Raw genomic sequence first — 20,844 nt, forward strand, 5'->3', positions numbered from 1 at the left:
CACGCGCGGCGCCGTCTGCCCGCCCTCCCTCCGCTGCCCTTCCTCCTCCTCCTCCTCCTCCCCCTAAGATGGCGGCGGCCGGCGGCGGCGGCGGCGGCCCGGTGCGGCTGCGGCTGCTGTTCGACTACCCGCCGCCGGGCAGCCCGGGCTGCGCGCTGTGCTGGCTGCTGCTGGAGCCCGGCCAGGTGCGCCTCGTCACCGACCTGCTCAGCCTCATCCGCCACCGCTTCGGCTTCAGCCGCCGGGCCCGCCTCAGCCTCTTCCTGGAGGGGGCGCTGCTGCCCCCCACCGAGAGCGCCCGCCTCGTGCGGGACAACGACTCCCTGCGGTACGGCCGGGGGCGAAAAAACCCGAGTGCGGGGGGGGGAATAAAAGGGGGGAGAGGTGCGAGAAAGGGGCCGGGTCCGCCCGGGGCTCCGGCGTGGGACAGCGGCCCCCGTGGCGGAGACCGCGGTGCCCCGGCTCTCGGCTGAAGGCTCCGAGCGCGGCCCGGGTGCTGACCGCGGCCTGTCGGTTTGGCTTTTTGACAGGGTGAAATTGGAAGAGGTGGTGGCAGATGATTCCGAAGAGGTAGACCACGGCTTCTTCTGTACCACAAGGCAAGACAAAAAAAGGCATGGAGAAAAGCTGGAGGAGGAAGGATCGCCTAGAAGCGAAGAAGACAGGCACAAAAGGGAAAAGAAAAGGAATAAACATAGTCCTGAGTATTCCTCTTGTAGGGAAGAAACCTCTGTAAATAGTTGGGACTCTCAAAAAAAGTACAAGAAAAGAAAAAGGAAGGAAGAAATTAGTGGAAGAGAGAGACTCACAGAAGGTAAGGAGGAGAGCTCTACTGACCAATTAAAAAAGCTTAAAAAAGCAGAGAGGGAGAAAGAGTTGGCAACAAAAAGGAAGGATGGAAAGCACACAAAGGCCACTGGAGCAAAGATGGGTTTAGAACAGATGAATGACAGCTTTTCTCTAAATTCTGGTAAAAATAACACCAAAAAAATCACCACACAATCCAGGAACAAGAGGGTAGGACCTTCAGATTCAGATTCCTCCAGCACATCATCTGACACTGACAGCAGCGAAGTAAATGTAAAGCAAAATGAATCTTCCCATAAACCTGTGGTGGCAACGCTTCCCAGAAACGCATCCCAAGTTGCTGCAAATTCTGATGTGAAAACTGTTGTTTCTGGTAAAGTGACTGCAAAGTCTAAAGCTGAAAACTCCACTAAGACTGCAGTTAGTAAAAAATCTAAAAAGGCCGAGTGCTCTAGTTCAGATTCTGACTCAAGCGCAGAGGATGACAAAGTGGCAACAGCACAAAACAGTAGCACAAAGAAAAAGCCATTGCCTAATAATGCAGCCGCTGTAAAAAACAGTACCCCGAAGGCTCCCAAAGCACAGGCCTCTTCTTCAGAGTCTGATAGTTCAGATTCAGAAAAAGTTGTTAAAAAACCCAAAGCAAATGCTGGACCAAGTAATTCTGTAGTAAGAAACAGTGATAAACAGTCGCCAGCCAGCGTTCAAGGAGCATTTCCCAGCCCAGCTCTTGGAAGGGGGCGAGGAACAGGAGATGAAAACTTCTGGAGAGGACCGAGGGGCCGCGGGTTTCGCGGGATGACGAGGGGCCGCGGCCGTGGGAGAGGAGAAAACCAGGGCTTTTTCTATAACTACGAAACTGAAGGCCAGAAACAGAGGCAGTTAAATGAAGCAGTGACAAACACTTCAGTTCTTGTGCAGGTGAGGGACTTACGCACTCGTTAGTCACCTTTCTCTTGCAGTTTGAACTGTACAAAGATGATGTATAAGATGTGCATTGTTATAGAAGCAGAAAGAGATTATAGTCTTTTGATGTAATAAACCTCATAGTTAGAGTATTTCTGTTTAGCAGCCTGAGGAAGTGTTTATGAAGTAATATTTAAATGACTGAATTGTATTTCTTAATACAAAACACTTAAATCTGTACCTTAACCTTCTCAGAATTTCCTCCAGTTCACACAGCACAAACATTGTCTTCTGTTTTTATTAATACAGTAATTACATCAGTAGGTTTACTGTTTCTTTCACAGAATCCTGTGGAGGTCCCCAAGAGAAACTATAGCGTATTACCTCTTCTAGCTGCCCCGCCACAAGTGGGAGAAAGAATTGCCTTTAAGGTAAAGAACTTGTGAACTCTAGAATGTTAGTGGGCTGAAAATCTTTCTTTTGGGCCACTATAAATTTTGCAGGACATGATACAGATAGCAGAGTCCTGACAGCCAAAAGCTTACACTGAGGAGTTTCAGCTTGCCTTGTTGTGGGACTGTTATCCTAGAAATATAAGAATTGGGAATCCGTACAGTGCTCTTTGTCCTAACTATTTGTTCTTTTTTCAAGATTTTGTTTTAAATTTAAGCAGGGCCTTCAGAACCTAAGACTTCTGATCGTGTCTAATGTTTGTAGGCATCTTTGAAATTGTTCACTCCTCTCTTACTGTCTTTCTAATCTAGTAGTTTCCCACGTAATAGAAAATATTACAGTTTCTGTTGTTGGCTTTACAAATATTTTAGCCTGAGATGTCTAGCTTCAATTTTGCTTTGATTTTAGAAGGGTTTTGAGCACACGCATTTAAGTGAAATGCACCGTCTTTGAACTTACTGACTTTGCATAACATAAGCAAAGAAACGTTATCTTCACTTTTGTTTCAGTGGGAATTTCCACATACGTTTGTGCAGTGACTCTCTTCCCTAGCACACAGGTCACTCCCCAGATAACCGAACTTTCCTGGTTGCTCCTTCACAAAACGTCTCTCTCTACCGTCCGCGTTTTTCCAAGGTTTATGTTTAAAAAAGAATGCCCTGAAGAAGCATGTTACCCTTCTCTTTGTTACATATAAGGAAAGTCAGGATTAAAACTAGCTGCTATAAAAAGAAAAAAATTCCCTATGTTGTTATTTTTCCCTAGAGTGTTTCTATGTACGGTTGCAAAATTTGCCTTACAAGTAATTATACTTCACTGCAAAATAAAAAAAAAAAAACAAAGAAAAGTGAAGTCACTGCAGCTAAGGAGACTGGGATCCTTCTCCCTGATCTCCTTTTACAGCCTGACCTGAATGGAAATCCTCTGGAGCAGCGAGTCCTGGAAGACTGGCTGGGACTGTGATAGGCGTCAGGATGCAGGAGTGGGAGGCTCAGTTCTTGCACTTTTCTCTTGCTGAGGAAGCCACGTCTGGGTATAGGTAGCATCATCAAAGATCTGGAGAAGTTGTCACTTCTTATTTGTGTTTCTTTCAACAGCGCTTGGAACTAACTGATAATTACAGTCCTGAAGTTTCAGACTATAAGGTATTTGTTTTTTTTTTTTTCTTAATTCACTTGCAGGACTGTCATAGGCCAGATGAAGCTTAAATGTTTTGAGGTTGTACAGTATCTTTTGTCTCCTTCAGTTGACTGCACGCTGTTCGTGGTGCTGCAGTAAAAATTAAAACTCTAAAAACCAAACTAATAAAAAAATGTTGAAAGCTGTGGTAATTTTTAAAAAAATGCAGATACTACTACTCATCATTGATATTTTAAAGAGAGGGCAAAAAAGGCAGACCTTCAGGTAGAAAAATACAGCCATCCTAGAATAAAAAAAATACAAACATCCTTTAGCTGTTTGTTTGAAGTCGAGGCAAATTCTTGAAACTGGTGCAAGTAAATTTTGTAGCTCCTTCAAATAACTTGGTTTCTGGCTAAGTAATGATTATAACTACAAGGACTGAGGGAATGAAAATCCTCAGGTTTACTGCTGCTACTAAGTGCAGATTGTTGAGCTCTGATACTTTGCAGAATTTTCGCACTGAGATAGAAAAATGTAACAAACGTACTACTTCTGATTGTGCTTAAATATCATAGTAGTTGTAATAGTTATCCCATTCTGAAGTATACCATATCTGATTCTTTTCTTGTTGTTTTATGAAGGAGGGGAAAATAATCAGTTGGAACGCTGATAAAAAACAGATAGAGCTTGAGATCCTTTCGTCGCCCACAGGCAAGTAAACGTACCCTAGGATGCTGAACGGCTCTTGTCACATATGTTCCTGGAAGACGATGGTTCTGAGGCAAACTTCCTGTTTCAGGAATATTTCCAGTTTCCTCAGGTTCCTTCTCACTCCCTACACCCCCCCAAATCTGCTTAAATACAGAAGGTTTGACACTTGCTCGTTCTTGAAGCTGTTCGTATATATTTGCAAAATTCAATTTGTTCAGTCAGTATGAGCAACAGTAACTCACTTCCAGGTAGAACTGTTGTTTCATATCCTGAAAGATTAAAATAATTATACAGAATTACGGAGAAAATTTTAGGTCCTGACGCTGTTTTTGTGAAGTCCGTGAAGCCGCTGTCTTCATTGAATGTGGAACTGAGTCCTTATAGTGACAAAACACACTTCAAAGACCTGAAATTATGCGTGTGTATACTGCTGTTGCCATTTAAACCAGCATTAATAAATCATCATCCCATGAACTTTTTTCTCAAATTTATGTAGCAGATTGTCAATAAGCTTTTCCTCTATGCACTGTAGTGATTAGATAATTACTTTAATTTTGGTTTGTAAAATTCAGTTCTGTCTCAAGATTTTTCTTTACCATTATAAACATTATGGATGTGGTGTAAGTTTTGAACTCAAAAGATATTAAAGAGCAGTCTCAACCCACATAAATTACAAATGTAAGGAGCTGATGCTATGTTGAGTATGATAAAGCATAACACAGATACAAAGTCATGTAGCTCAGCTGATTCTCTGAACCACTGGACATGAATTATTGCAGCTGTTTGGAGTAATCACTGAAAAACCGTGCTTGACTAGCTTTCTAAATGTTGTAAAAATGTATGTCCTCTTGTTTATGGTTAACTGAATTGGGGTATTTTTTCTTTTGTGTTGTTTCTCTCTCTCTCTCTCTCCTTCTCTCTCTCTCTTTTTTTTTTTTTTTTTTTTAAACTTTTAAGTGGCTAAAGAGCCAGGGAAATTCGATCTGGTTTACCAGTCTGCAGATGGAGCTGAGCTGATAGAGTACGCTGTTTCTCAGGATACAAAGGTACGTGACTGTCTTGTTTTGAAGACTGTAGTGATTTTTCACATTAATGATATGTTCCCTGATTTATGATGCTGTTCATTTCAGGGAGATTTCTTTTATAGTGCATCTGATGAAAATACGTAAAAACAAAAGTAATTGCTCCTTTCTAGTGAGAGTGCATATGATTACAAGGTAACAATCACTTCTTCCGTGTTGTTCAAAAAGCAGTCATCAAATTGTGTAACTTTTTGTTTTGGTTAATAAAATAAATAATAATATGTCTAGAGTATCAGTTCATACAGGCTTACTCACTTGATGTACTGGGTAAGGAAAGACGCAGGTAAGAAAATAATACAACATGAGATTTGAGAGTCATTAGGAAGATCCCTAAATCACAGAAAGAGTCTGTGATCTTTGTTTAGTAGTGCTGCTGTTCAAGTCCAGACAAAGCATAACGCAGAAGAAATTCCCATCTACCTATGTAGCTTATACATGCTAAGTATTTTCTGTATTTTTCTTTCAGATAACTGAAAGTTGGGATGCATTGATAGAGCCGAGACTGATCGTTGAGCCTCCAGTTGATGGATTGAGCACTGAAAATGGAAAAATCTAAGATATGAATAAATGTAAATAACTGTATGGACTGTTCCGTGAAGCGCTACCTTCTAGTTCTGAAGACAGCAGATCCACTGGTGGATATTTTTAATGAATGATTTTTAAATGAAATTATGCCAAAAGAAAAATAAATACTTTGTTTTTTTCCCTTAGGACATGTTTTTATTTAATATAGGAGTGCTTTGTTTAATATAGGAAATATTTTTTTTATTGAAGCTTAGTAACAATTTTTATGTCCTACGGTTCTGAGTTGCAAAATTGGAACAATTTGCTCAAAGAGATACAGTAAGACTCTCTGGTACTGTCAGTAGCTCCGCTTTGTCTGGCCGAACTAGAGTAGTATAACTGGAATACAGAGGTAACTCGCTGTGAGGATAATTTAAAACAGCATTAAAAATTAAATTGAAGTATTACTGATAGACACTTTCTTTTCCTCCACAGCTACAGGGCACGATAAAAATGCTGTGACTTTGTAGTTGTATAAAGGGTTCATTTGAACACGTCAAGAAAAGATTTATTGATATTAAGCTTCTGTAATTTTGAGAGCCGATAAATAGTATTGGTAAGTGAGAACTTTATCTAGAACCAGTGGAACATAACATGAGTCCCGGGCAAAATTATGTCCCAGTGTATTAATGTGTGTAGGCTCTGAAACTTTTCAGCAAACCCTTTTGCTGTTTCAGTGCTGAAGTGTCTGTCCCGACTCTCTTCTTTCCTTCCTAATACCAGAATGGGTCACCAGGTGGTGGCAGTGCGTTTCACTGACATCTTTGGTCACTATTGGCATCCAGGTAGTAGGTAGAACTCCTACCCGAGAGATACTGTGCTTTGCCAATATGTAATCTTAGTTTAAGTTGATCCTTGTTCCAGATAATTGACTCTAAAGCAGAAGATAGGAAAAAATATCTGGATACAAACTCCTGAAAAATTGTACATTATTGTTTAACTAAAATATATTGTCTGGCTAATGCATGGTTATATTAAAATATGATATACCTTTGCATTATTCCTGTTAAAATGTCTTGTTCATGAAAATTACTTATATATGAGTAAAACTTTAATTTCCATGCTGCATTTCTCTTCAGTTGCCATTATTTTATGTTAAAAATTGATTTTAAAGCAATTGACAGTTGGATTCATGTATGGATGGTCTTGCAAACTGGACAAAAAGTAAATCCCAGCCATTTCAGCACAATCCAAGACAGGATTAATAGATCAAAGTTGTGGTTTTTTGTTTTATTTTGTTTTTTTTTTTAAATGAGAATGAGAAATGAAAAATGTATTGTAAAATTGCAAACATTAAATGCAAATCTTCTGTAGCATTTTAGAGGAGGTCTCATCTCTTGCTCCATTGCCTACAGTGCATTTTGGCTACAGATTTAAGATCTGAAGTCCCTCTGGCTTCTAGGATCGGATCATGGTTGAAAACAAATTACGGCAGAGAGAGAATGTTTTGAAGATAAAACCTTGAGTTTTATTTGTTCGCTGCTACCAAGTTAGTGTGAAACTGTACTGTTTCAACGCACAGTTTAAATCACATGCAGTCTGTGACAGCGAAGGCTGACTGTCCTTCCTGTCACACCACTGTCCTCCTCTGAGAGAGCCACACAACAGGATCCTCCTACCTGGGGAGCTGGGGCAGGGCTTGGCAGTGGTTAATGGGTGAGAAATGCAGCATAGGACTGGACGTGCATGTGTATCCCAGAGAGAGCCAGTGATGCTCTGCACAAACCTTTCATGCTTTCTTCTTTCTGTCCCTGGGGTTTTGGGCTCCTTTGCAGGCCTCTCTACTGGCACAGTCCCAGCTATCATGTGAGATGCTTGGCCACCCTCTTGTGTGCAATTTAGTGTTATGGGTTTGTTTGTTTAAAAAAATTCTATCTTAAATTTTGGATAAGTAGAACAGTTCTTCTGTACTCACAGTTTCGTTATGTCATGCCTTTCTCTTCATTTGTGTGATAGTGATCATACTAATCTGATGACTCAAAAGGTATGTGCATGTTTGAGCTAGCAAGCTAAAGTCAAACAAACTGGGCAGGACACTGCAGATATGATGAGCACCTGCAGCTAGAGGCTGGCAGCCAACAGCTATGGAAGAGACCTGGAGTTTCCTGCTGTGACTACAGACCTTTCAAAAACACATCAAGTGTCAGCTCCATAGGAAATTGGGGATATTTATAATTGTGATGTGTGAAATCACAATTGTCTAAACCATTTAAACCCAAAGACATGGTAGAGGGCATGAGAATAGCTGTCTGATGTTTGCTCAGTCGGGTGTACAAAAGAAGTTTGTTCTGCTCTGCTTATGACTTCATGCTCAAAGTTTGAATGCAGTTTCAATACACGATATCTGGGCAAAGGGTCCGATTTAACCGGGAAGCATATGAAGAAAGTCTCAAGTGATAGCAAGGAAGTAAAGAGAGTAATAACTTTGATAGTTAAGTGGTAAAATTCTTCAGTAATTTTTAATGCTAAACATTGTTTTTAGACAACAGGAGTGGTAGGTGCTTATTCAAAATAGAATTTTAAGTCCCCTTTGACAAAGATGAACTTAAATTGCTCATTTGAGCTCTAAATGTCCCATAAGCATGTTCTGCTCCATAAACAAAAAACTGTAAAGGTATATATTTACCTTCCTGCTTTATATGCATTAGCAGATATCAGGTGAATGCTGCTGAAAATAAAAGTGAAGGTGCAAAGTATTTGAAAGTTGACAGTGGCTTAACCTAGATAAGCCCAGGAAAAAGTGCATCTTCCACCTACAGAAAAATAAGAAATGTGAATATTAACAGCTGCTCTTTAGTCCCAGCTCTGGTAACATACAGCACAATACATCTCTGTAACAATGTTTCTTCTACAATCACTGTCAACTACCCATTTCTCAGGTATCTTCAGGTGTTTGTTAGCATTCCCTCTGACAAAGGTTTCACGGTCCTCATTTAGATAGCCCAGCCACGAGTGGAGCCATGCCACCGCCCCTAGAAACCCTTCCACCCTTGAGCAAATTACAGAGGCAGTCCCTGAACTGGTGCTCCCCTCCGCCAAAGCCCTGAATGCCTTCTGTTGCCCCTTCTGCCTCTAAATCACTAAGCAGTGAGTCAGAGTCCGTGACTGAGGGCGGCTGCCCTGGCCCCGGGCAGCACCGGCTGCCGAGCCACCTCGCCCGTGGGGCCGGGCCTGGACGGGGCCCCACGTGATTTCCCGGAAAGTGCCGCTGCGAGTTTCGTTTACCCCGCGGCGGCTCAGGGCAGCAGGGAGATGGCGGCGCTGACCCACACCTCGGCCGAGCCGGCGCTGTCCGTGCTGGAGGATGAGCTGACCTGCTCCATCTGCCTCTGCCTCTTCAGCAGCCCCGTGACGGTGCCCTGCGGGCACAACTTCTGCGCCTCTTGCCTGGAGCTCACCTGGGCCGAGCCGACGCAGGCCTTCAGCTGCCCGCAGTGCCGGGCCAGCTTCGCTGGCCGCCCGACGCTGCGCAAGAACACGGTGCTGTGCCGCGTGGTGGAGCAGCTCCAGGGCAGCTGCACCAAGGCCAAGGCCGAAGTGGAGGCTGATGGGGAGGTGGCAGGCTACGGCGCGGCCGCGGGCCCCGTCCCCTGCGACAGCTGCCTGCAGGCACCTGCCGCCAAGACCTGCCTCACCTGCATGGCCTCCTTCTGCCTGGAGCACCTGCGGCCCCACCAGGACAGCCCGGCCTTCTGCGACCACCAGCTGTGCCCGCCCCTGCAGGATCTGCAGCAGAGGAAGTGCAGGGACCACAACAGGCTCCTGGAGTTCTTCTGCAGGGAGCATGCCACCTGCATCTGCTCCACCTGCCTCCTCAGCCACAAGCTGTGTCACAGCAGCCCCCTGCAGCAGGCCAAAGAGAAGGCCGAGGTGAGTGAGCGGGGCGGGTGCAGGGCCTCATCCCAGTGTGCCCTGATCCACGATGTTGGCATGCCCTGAAATACAGAGAGGGTCATCGCGGTGCTTCCCTTTGCTCCCCTGGAGCCCAGCAGGTCTCCATGCACTGCGGGTCATGGGCTGCAAAGAAAGAGTGCTGGGGTAGCCTGGACCAAGACCTGCCTTATAAATTTTGTATCTGGTCTTGCCAAATTATTATCTGCCTTCCAATGTGTGCTGTGAGTGTGTCTTAAGAGTCGTTTCTCGCACTTTTCCCCTCTCTCCAAGATTGGACTAGTGGCCTTTAGGGACTTGGGTTTGGGAAGATGCTATCGCAGAGTTGACGGACAGACTCAGATGTGCAGTTGTACTGAATGGCAAGTGCTCTCGTCTGTGTGCTCTGGAGAGCACCAGGGGCTGTTGTGGTTGGCAGCAGGGGTTACGTGACTGAACTGTGTATTGTGTGCAGGCATTAACGTGTAACTCAGCGCCTGCTCCGAGTGAGTGTTTTACTCACTACACAGGCTTTGCTGTGTGGCCTTACCACAGGCTTACTGCGTGACTGTCGACACGCGCTGTTCCACGCTGTTCTTACCAAGTGAAGAATTATAAAAGTAGCCGGGGGAGCTCTAGTACATGCTGAACAAAACCAGGAGCTGGCGGTGGTGGTGGCAGCAGCGTTCTCTGTGGAGTGGAAGGGAAGGAAACCCAGCCCTGATATCTTACAGCATTGCTGAAAGTCAGGGGGGGGGGAGGAGAGGAGTAAAGCACACTTGAAAAATCTAAACTAGAGGCACTGAGTTTAGGTGCACAAACTCCCATCCCTCCAGCTGGTGTGTACAACCTAAGCGTGTTAACCTAAGATGTCCTCCCTGATTTTGCTTAGCAGCATCCTGAATTAAAGGAATAGATAATTTACATTTGAGTGATAAAACTCTCTATTAAAGAGAGAGGTAAAAGGTAGCATTAACCTGTAGCCCAAAGTCCAACCTAAGGTAAAGTTCATTCTTAGCACTGACAACTGCTGTGCTGATAGAAGTATTTAGTCCTTATCAAAAGAATGAGCCAACACCATAGGCCTTGCTATTTGGAGAGTGTGGCGATGTGGGAAGAGTGCTTGCTTCACAAACTACACACAAACAGAATATTTTCGTGTCCTGTGAGGTTAAAGGAACAGCATGTTTTAAATCTGTAGTACTTAATACTTACACAGTGGTTAGTTAAAACTTTCTATAAATTTGATTTTCACTCCAAAAAGCATGACCTGACCAAGAACACGCACAGCCGCTGCTTCACTGAAATATCTTCTGATCTTTTCTATTGCAGTCAGCGCTGAAGAAGAGACTGACAGAGCTGCATCATCAGAGCGAAAGCGCTGCTCGAGCAATGAACGTTGTGAAGACAAACCAAAGCCAAGCTGCTGTAAGTGGGCAACTCTTTCTATTCAAAATGCTACCCAGTTGTTGTGGATACTAGTACCCTTGTGACAACGGCTCTAGTATTCATATTGCAGTGTCAGGAGGACTCTGTGTTGGGAAGGAACAGAAAATAGCCCTTTTGGCAGTCAGGCAGCTCTGTGGCAGATGGGAGCAAACCCAACTAGCTGTACAAGAGCTTTATGCTCACAGGCCCATGCCATAGCAGGGCTTGAACCCATCAATTTTTGTTGCACTGGAAAGTGTGCATCTGTGCAGCTCAAGCTAAAGGACTGGTGAACTGGAATGGCTGCACCAGTAAAGAGATTTGGGATGGCTCTTTCCCCTAAATTTACACAGATAGTCTCTCTTACTTGAGCAGAAATCCTTGCTCTTGCATGATGATTGGGGTTGTTGTATGTGATGACTGCCTCACTTGTACCATCCTTTCTGAATTGAGTTGTGGAGACCAAGAAACTGAAAAGCTGCCAGGGTAGCACATCTGTGCTCCTCTGGGATGTCTCTTGGAGGACCAGGAAGAACTCTGTGTCAAGCAGGACTGTCTCAAACCACGTCCATGAGGCAGAAATAACTGCAGTTACGCAAGTGGGTGTGTGGTGTCTACGCTCCAGACTGGCAGAACCTAGTTCCAGTTTGCTGGTGATTTCTAACCACTAGATGGCACGGCTTGCCTGGCTTGTGTCCAGGAGCCCTTGCGAAATAGGAATGTGGAGACGGAGAACTGTCTTTGCTTAGGAGTAAATGAGCTTTCCTTCCAAACTACACAGAAATACATAGCTCTTCTATCACCTACTTCAGGTAACTGAAGTCTACATGTTCCTCAAAGACTTGGTTTTCTCTTGTAGTTGTAGTACTTCTTTGCCCACAAATTGTTCTTTTGAAACTAGCATCTATTTGTTCTTGTCTGCTTCAGGAGACAGCTTCCAGAAAGAGAGATTTGATCATAAATGAGTTTTCAGAAATTAAATCTTTAATTGAAGAAGAAGAAAATCGGATCCTAAAAATAATTGTCGATGAAGAAAAAAGAATTTGCAATAAGTTTAATTATATTTTTAGTATTCTGGGAAATAAGAAGAATGAAATTCAGTCTATCAGAGACCAGATTGAGATGGTATTGACTGAACGTGATGACATTCTGTTTTTAAAGGTAACATGCTCCTTAGATGTTAACCCAATTTTTCGTGTTTTGAGAACGCAGAGTCATGAAAAACTGCTGTGGTAGTCCTGCCTGCCAGACACTTGTAATCAAACAGTAATGCAGTTATGTGCAAGAACTTTCTTTAAAAGAAATTTATTTAAAACGTGTGTATGGATAAGTACACAGATATCAATGAAAGACTGCTGAAACAAACTGCTGTCTGGTAATCCCCCCCCCAGCCCCGCAGTCCAAACACTACTTCTGCCACAAGCAGAAGGGCCAGTGAGTTAGACAGCTCATCTCCGTAGGTGAAGTCACTGCTGTGATGTAGCATAGCAGATCTTTCTCAGTGCTCCAGGTATCACTGAGAAGTAATGCTTATGGGTTCCTGCTGAAACATTGCCATGAGTTGTGTCTGAAAGTAGCCTTTGCTCCTCTAAATTTGGGATAAATGCACATAGCCCACCCCACTCTAAAGTAATTTGATTGTATTTGTCTACTTCTGCCACACAACGTGGTCTGCATGAGATCTTCCATTTCTCATTTCAGAGAGCAGCTGCACTGCAACGAGTACCAACAAAAGATGCCTTTGTCCCCCCAATTGAAATGGACCAAAACGTGATACATTCCGCTTATCAATCTGCCATTAACATGAAAGAAATCGTGAAACTTACAGTGACTCAGTCGAGGGAGAAAAAAGGAGAAGGTATTGTATCATTAGGAGAATTGATATTTTGGGCCTTGGCTTTGAGCTCAAATGAGGGGTCTCCCCCTGCCCCCTAAATGTCAAAAAAAGCTAGTGCAGTAAATACTGCTAATTTTAACTGCGTCTTCTAACTTCTGCAGTTCTCCATTTCCAAACAAAAATGCCATGGTCTGGGCTAAACTAGGAGAACAAAGTGTGCCAGTGTCTCCTTACTGTTATCTACACTTGGATAAGTTTATGAGTATCTTGATACTGTGCCCTTCCTCTGGCGCAAGTCAGCATTTATTCCTGACAGTAATTTACCTTTTTGTTACATACCAGGGTAGGTATATGGATTTAAGGGGAGACATAAAACTCTTTGAAAGGATAGGATTATGGTTATCCAGTCTTAAATGCGCTGACAGTACAAGTGTTGTAGAAGTCCTTCTTGCTGGGTTAAGCAAGAGTGTCTTTTGGCTTGGGGCATGGGTAACTTCTATGCAATTTCCATCTCTGCCAGTTATCACTTAAGTTCTAATCAGACACCTGAAAAACAAGACTGTCCTTGCTCTTGCATTACTGTTCCTGGCAATAAAAATCATGATGTAAAATATTATCATTGCAGCAAAACCATCTGGGAAAACTAAGCCCCCTCTAGCAGCTTCCCTAAACAGAACCTCTTTTGACAAAAAGCCTGCTGGACCATGTAAGTACTAAGGGACACCATCCTCTCCTAACTATGGTTTTGCTACTAAGCAAGAATTGACGCAGTTACCCAAGAGCTGTTTGCACTGTTGATGATGCAGTGATTGTCTGTAATGAGTATTTTGGCATGGTAAGAAGAGGACATTTTGTGCTTTTTAGTGATGGATGTCTTCTGAGCTCTAAAGAAGCAAACTGCACAGATGTGACTGTGCATTAGCCTCTGTGTGCGAGTGTGCTTGTAGTGGTGTCAGTGCAGGCTGTAAAGCGAAGCGAAGCAAAGCCTTCCTACCCTTTGGTTCTCGTAATATTCCACTGCCCTTCTGCCTTGCAATGCCATGCAGTATTTCTGTTTCACTTGTATTAAACATCTATGTTTGCTTGTTTAATGGATTTGCATGTAACAAATCCTGCTTAGGAGTTGTTCACGTTCTGTTTCTTTTTCCCTCGCAAGACGCTACCCACAGAGAGAAAATCCATTACCAGATTCAAGTCCCCTTGCAGGAGGATACAGATACCAGTAAGTGGTGATAAGTAGCAGTGAGTGGCAGCCTTCCTCAGATATCTTGCTGGCCAAATCTTGTTTAGAATCCAAGGCTGGGGTGACAGAGACAGTCTTTCTGTCAGATTACACTGGGGTCTTTCAGTGCTGTTTTGGCCAGTTGCTGATATTAATGTAGTACTCCAGCCTGAATTTGGAAGCTCTCCCATAATTTGTTTTTGAAATAAGGCCGTACATTAAGAAACTCCTGTCACTTAACTTGTGAACAGAGATATTCTGGAGATAAACTGGACATGAGCAGCATAGCACAAGTCTGCCTGGCTGACCCAGACACCGTCACGATCCACTGAGCTCTTGACATATGGTCCTTTCCATTCAAAAGGAGTCCTGGGTGGAGAGCACTCACAAGGAACTATTATGGATTGCTGGAGTTGAATGGACTTGTAGCTACATTACAGCTGCACTAAGACTCCTGTTGCAAAGAGAAAAGGGATAGTCTACATGCCTCATGGGAATAAACTTATTGCCACTAGCCCTAGCGCACTGCATCCTAGAGTAGAGATTAGATGAGTTCTCAAGCCTCCTTCCAGGCTTGTGAACCTATGAAATAGGAAGCAACTAGTAAGTTGTGCTACATGTGTAACATTTCAGTATGGATGAATTTGTACTTAGCTTCAACATGCTGGGCCCTCAGCTGTCTACTGCTGCAGCTTCAAAAAAGACAAGAAGGTGCTGTTGTAGCTGGCATAAAATCTATGTCAATAGCTTTTCTATCTTAGTTGAACTAACAATTGTCTTTATTTTTTCAGAGGACAAAAAGAAACCTATTAAACTTGGTAAGTTCAAACTTTCAAAATACTTACTCTAATTTTCATTGACTGCTCTTAAAATGCAAAGTAGATGGTCACCAGCATTGCTGTATTAAGCAAAAGTTCAGCTATTCCCTCTGAGAAAGTTCTTACTAGCCACTGCGAGAGCGATCCAGCACTGAAAGGGATTGTCCCGAGACAACAGAGGATTTTCAAAAGTTGACAAGACTGTGAGCAAACTAAGCTAATGTTGAAGGTAGCTGTGCTTGGAGCAGCAAGCTAGAATAGATAACCTCTAGATGTCCAGTCCAACCTGAATGTTTCTATGGTACTGCGTTAAGTATGCAGTTTCTTCTCAACTGGCCAAACTCTTTTTCTTTTCTTCTGTCAACTCAGCACCAAACACAGGAACACCAAATGCTTCATCTGCTGTTGCAACAAAAGCTGTTATTGACAGTTTTCTGAAGAAATCCAGAGAGGAGCTTTTGCAGTGTAAGAAACCCAACATTACACTCCTTAAAGATGGACTTTCTGCCCTTATTGCACCAGTGTTATGTGACCTCTGTAGTTATCTGGCAAAGATACTTTTGGGGGGGGCTTGGATAACTTAGTAGGTGATCAACTTGTGGTTACAAATCAAGGAGATCAAAGGGGGCAGGAAGTTTAACTTGTTAAGTAAAGGTTCTCTTGCCAGATGGATCAAATTCATCTTCAGTATTCATGTATTTTTAACAATCTAAACAATGCTGTCTCAGCAATGGCTTTGTGTTCCCCAACAAATTCCCCAACAGTTCCCTGACTGTATTAGGGGAGCCTAGAAATATGGTGAAACTCATTGGATTTGTCTTTGAAATTATACGTAGACTTTTACGCAAGCCCATGCTGGCACTTTGTACCTTTCAGTGCCATATCAGCAATCCCCCTCTGCTGCCAACATTTATTTGGATGGTATAAGGAATCCTCCGGGGATGCAGGGAAGAAGTAAACTTGCACTTGCTGTTTGCTTACTCTGTAACACAGAGTATAGGAAACAAGTGCCTGTACAGGCCTGTATAATTGAAAGTGCATTGCTCTTCAGTTCCTTCAACTGATGTGTGTCCTTGCAGATGCTGCTAAAGTCACACTGGATTACAACACTGCTCATAACAAAGTGGTTCTGTCTGAGGGATATACCAAGATGTCTGTCTCAGAAATCTCCCTGAATTACAGTGACCACCCTCAGCGCTTCACCTATTGCTCCCAAGTGCTGGGGTTCCAGTGCTTCAGGAGAGGCATCCACTACTGGGAGGTGGAACTGCAACAGAACAACTTCTGTGGCATTGGCATCTGCTATGGCAGCATGGAGCGGCAAGGGCCAGACAGCCGCCTGGGGAGAAACAGCAGTTCTTGGTGCATTGAGTGGTTTAATTCCAAAATTTCTGCCTGGCATAACGATGTTGAAAAGTGCTTACCCAATACAAAGGCTACCAGGATTGGCGTGCTGCTGCACTGCGAGGGAGGGTTCGTGATTTTTTGGGCTGTTGAGGAAAAGCGTAACTTGATCTATAAATACAAAACCCAATTTACTGAAGCACTGTATCCTGCCTTCTGGGTATTTTCCAGTGGCACTGTTCTCTCTGTCTGCCAACTGAAACCGTAAGGTCTCTTACCTTAATTTAGTGTGCCTGGGTATTTACATGCAAATAATCACTGCTGCGACAGCTCATCTCTGTAGTTGTAACATGTGCTTTGAATGCAAGGAAAACTATAAGCTTGCTGGGTACATGTGTAAAACTACTCCATTTCAATTCTGGGAGGAGGAAGGAAAAAGGGACTTTCAGCTTTAACTTCTAGTTTCACAGGTGCATGCTGAATGAAGAAAATGGGACACTGCAACATAGTAAAGTTAGAAGAAAAGGGCTATTTGGTTGATATTTTTTTCCTATCTCTAGTAAGCTTTTAATTGTGAATGATTTTTAATTGTGAGTGGGAGGGGAACTTTCTTTCAAGTCCACAATATTTTTAATGCATGCAAGGCACCTTAGCAATTTTAAAAGAAGAAATTTGAAATAATTCAAAGAAAAATGATACTGTACAGAATATTGTACAGAATGGGGGGGGGGGGTGATTCTTCCTACCATACAAACAGTCTTAGTTCAAGCAGCCTCAAAGATCCTCTGTTTGAGAGAGAAAAATTATCAGCTCTTTTATGCAGTTTGAGATATCTCCTGATTCTTCAGTCTGAATTGCTAAAGCTTTTAGATAGTGAGGTAAACCCTTTACCCTGAGGTAAAGAGTTTGCAAAGACTTGATTGTCCTTCTGAAAGCAGTTATGATTACATTAAATGGTTTCAGTAGCTACTGTGACTTCCGCAGTTCCCTGTAGAAGACTTTCAGAAGTCATTTTCTATTCCAAATGTGTTGTACGGCCAGCAATAACCCCTTTGAGAAAGAAATAGGAGGAATCCTTTGACAAATTCAGGTTGCAGGCTTTGAGGTCGGTCTGTGTTGCCTTACCTTGTTCTCTAGTCTCAGACTTATGCATAGTCAGGATTTGAAATACACGTCCTCAATGTGTGACTACCTGAGATGGTACAGAATGAGCTATTGAAATCAGTAAATTCAAATCTTTTAAAACTAAACTGTAAAAGCTAATATGACAAATCTCATCAGAACAGAGACTTGTAGAGTCAATCAATATTAAATCATATAACCCGGAAATAAATTACGTCTACTCAGTCTGGGAACGTATCAAATAAAAGTGTCCTCAGGAAGACATCCTGCAGAGTAGTGGTGTGTGCCCTGTAATGGTATAGTTCTGAGGATATAGCAGTCTGTCCTATTCTGTCCACATCTTCATAGTGAAGGCTCTTCACTATTTCTTTGTATTGAGGAGTTGAGGGGGTGTATTTTGGTCTTGTGCAGGAACAGAAATGTTCTGTCCACTTAAAGCAGGGTCTCCTATCATACAGCTTTTCCTCTTTATGAAGCGGAATATTCCCTGTAGACATATCTTTTGCTGTTCAGTAGATAAAGACTGGGTTTTCTACATTCTGGCCATGTTACTGTGACTATGGTTTCAAGAAAACAGTGTGCTCAATAAACAGAGAACACTGTTTGCTCTCTGTATGAAGGCTGCAGGTAGACAAGTGAGTCTTCTGAGGCGTACAGAAAAGGAGCACACAGGAGAATACACTTCCATGCTGGAATGGATTTTTAATTCTCGTGTTCTTTGCTTTGGGTTGGAGCATGTCTCCAGAAGTCTTCACCGTATACAGAGGATTCTGTTCTTCTGTATTCTTAATTAAAACTTTAAAACAATCTATAGGTAATCAAGGTTTTTGGATCTCATGCTTATTGAGCCTGCATCTTGTTCATGCCTCTGGACTTACCATGTTCGTTCTTATTTATTGGACTAGCCCATGAAGAAAGGGGACGCTGACAAGGGAGACTTACTGGACTTTGATTAGTAAAGCTCTCCATTATGGAACATAGCATGCTTTGTGAAATAAAACGCAAGGCTCCTATTGACAGTTTGGAAAGAATTGTTAGAACGTTCAAAAGAATCTTTGTGATAACGTTTCACGTTAGCTGAAGTGCTTTAGAGAAAGTCAACACTTGTGGGAATCCAGGCATAGCGTCCTTATTTTTACTTGGTTTGTAAACTCTCCAGTGCATTGTCAAGGATAGCACAAGTCAGATGAGATGCAACTCTTTTGGCCAAAATGGGATTTTTAATTGCAGTTGGACCTAAAAATAGTGCAGCGGTTGTCTTCGGAATAGTTGTAGCATCTAAAGGGATCCAGCTTTCCAAAGTGCAGTCAGCACTAAAACTATCCACCTTGAAAGGTGAGGAAGATGTGGCACTGTCTTCTTAGGAGCCAGTAGTGAATGCAAAACTTCACTCTGCTTTTGTTCTGTCTTTTGAGTAGAGAGAGAGAGAGAGGGGAAGACCAGGGCCAGAAGTCAGATAAACAGCAGGACAAAGCCGTCATGGCTATACTTGGGAGGTTTGAGTGCTGATGAGAGTGAAGTTGTGACAACATGGAGATCCTGATGTGGTATATGGCTCACTGAAAAGGCAATAGAGAGGGATTCCTTTCCATGGCTGAGTATCAGCGTCTCTACTTCTTTGTCTAGGAGGTCTGAGATATTAACACTGCCCAAAAGCCCTGCTTTTCACTTCCTTGGTTTCAGGAACACCTCCCCTATGAGAGGCACTAGACATGTTCTTGCCTTGTATCAGTGGTCTCTCGCTCTCTATCTGTATGCTCTAATTTGGTACTGTAGGCTCTGCCTCTTTGCAAAGTAGGCTTTTGCCTTTGGAAGTCCAATACAGGTTTTGGGTGCTGAGGAAGTGCTTTTTTGATTTTTCACTTTGTAAGAGATGAGTTTGGTCTCTTAAGTCTTGACTTGTGATCAGCTATTTTGGCTGCTCTCTTTTTCTATGAGGAAGCATTCCAATTGTTCTGCTGTGGGGAACATGAGCATTTAACTGTAAGGACTTTAAAGTGTTCCTTGGGAGCAGTTTTCTCTGAGAAGTATGCTGTCTATTTAGCTGCTTAGATATGCCACAGGGCTGCAGATTCACTCAGCAGTGTGCTGAAGGAGCACTCGGTCCCTTTTCCCATGGGGAGAAAACTGCTCCAGCGGTGTGTGCAGCAGAGGAAGTCTCCCTCTTCCGTTGTTTGTTCTTTGTCTTTCAAAGGGCAGTCAGTACTCACTGCTAAGCCATAAGGAAAGAACAGTTCTTATTCTCCTACAGTTGCGCAATGTAGGATTCTTTAAATGTCACATTGCTATACGACCTGCAAGACACGTTCTGAATTATCACAGGCAGTGAAACAAGCCTACTGCTTTATTAGTGATTCTTTTTTTTTTTCTTTTTTGGTGCTACAGGTAGACTGAGGGTCTGTTCATTTGAAATGAAGTGAGAAATGCATACTGACTTGCTGCACTTCTGAAAACTGATATTTCAATGATTAGTTTCAGATGTCTTGGATACATTAAAATATTGGGGCTGATATATTAGAATAAAGTATTAGTTACAGCATGATAAATAATGGTTCAAAAGCCTCTTCAGTGCAACTAATGTGTTTTTACTCTGTCAGTAATAATGCCACAGCTGTACTGGTTTTAGATAAAATGTAGGTATGAGCACGCTTCTCAATTACACTGCTCTCTAATACTGTAAAGAACCCAAGTTATTCAGTCTATAGAATTAATTCTGGTGTTGTTAAAGCCGTGAGGATGTGAAAAGATTTGTATATTAATGTACAAGTGAGAGTAATTGGAGAAACACCTACTGAAAATATACTATTTGCTATATTATAAGATTCTGCTGTTCTATTAATAAATACAATAGTGAAATATTGCAACTAGAAAAATAAACACTGTTAGAATTATAAAGCTTTGTAGATTGTACTAAGCCATGCAGTACTTCAGTGTGACACCGCATGCTATTTCATATGTATGTTTCAGCTAGGCGTCCTTGTCAGGGCAATAGTCATAGATTCGTTACCTGTTTTATGGTTGTGCCCAGAAATTACTTAGAAGTTGACTATTGTTTAGTTTGTTTTTCAATTGTCAACTGAATTAATTGTGGTATTTTGAATCTAATAGAAATGCACAGTAAACTAACTCTGAATATTTTGTTCAATGCTCAAAGCTGAAGTAACAAGTAAGGAATGCAAAAATAAAGATTCTAAAATGCACAAAAATGTGGCTTCCTACTGTGTAGCTCACCGAGTCGTAAGAGGACTGGGAGAGAGAGAACCGCCACAGCTGCACTATTTTGGAATGTAAAACCTCCCTCCTGAACTATCTCCTTCATCTGAGCTAGGCACCCCTTATCAGTAAGGCTGCATCTGAGGACCATCCTATCCAATAAGTGAAACTGGAGACTTTTTGGGGTAAGCAAAAAGCAGCCATCAGCTAGTAATTAATAGTTCAGTTTCCTCCAAGTAGGTGCAATGGGATTGTTTAAAAAAAAAAAAAAGACTAGATGGTCTCTAGCATCCACCATTGAGTTATGTCTGGAAGCAGCAACGGATGCTGAGTTCTAATCAATAT

The 20,844-nt window shown here is 42.6% G+C and overlaps 2 protein-coding genes across 2 annotated transcripts; both read left to right on the top strand.

The window, feature by feature from the left end:
- The first annotated feature begins 5 nt into the window (after positions 1-5).
- Positions 6-5,791, top strand: COIL (coilin). Its single transcript, XM_068913839.1, has 7 exons — positions 6-328; positions 531-1,728; positions 2,058-2,144; positions 3,264-3,311; positions 3,930-3,999; positions 4,957-5,045; positions 5,548-5,791. Exons 1-7 carry the CDS (start codon positions 69-71, stop codon positions 5,635-5,637), a joined length of 1,842 nt encoding a protein of 613 aa, XP_068769940.1. The 5' UTR covers positions 6-68; the 3' UTR covers positions 5,638-5,791.
- Positions 5,792-8,837: 3,046 nt separating this feature from the next.
- Positions 8,838-20,487, top strand: TRIM25 (tripartite motif containing 25). Its single transcript, XM_009679049.2, has 9 exons — positions 8,838-9,515; positions 10,848-10,943; positions 11,871-12,104; positions 12,645-12,801; positions 13,406-13,486; positions 13,937-14,002; positions 14,794-14,820; positions 15,190-15,285; positions 15,900-20,487. Exons 1-9 carry the CDS (start codon positions 8,898-8,900, stop codon positions 16,430-16,432), a joined length of 1,908 nt encoding a protein of 635 aa, XP_009677344.2. The 5' UTR covers positions 8,838-8,897; the 3' UTR covers positions 16,433-20,487.
- Positions 20,488-20,844: the final 357 nt, after the last annotated feature.

The sequence above is a fragment of the Struthio camelus genome, chromosome 19 (genome assembly GCF_040807025.1).
Source record: "Struthio camelus isolate bStrCam1 chromosome 19, bStrCam1.hap1, whole genome shotgun sequence".
NCBI classification, from domain to species: Eukaryota; Metazoa; Chordata; class Aves; order Struthioniformes; family Struthionidae; genus Struthio; species Struthio camelus.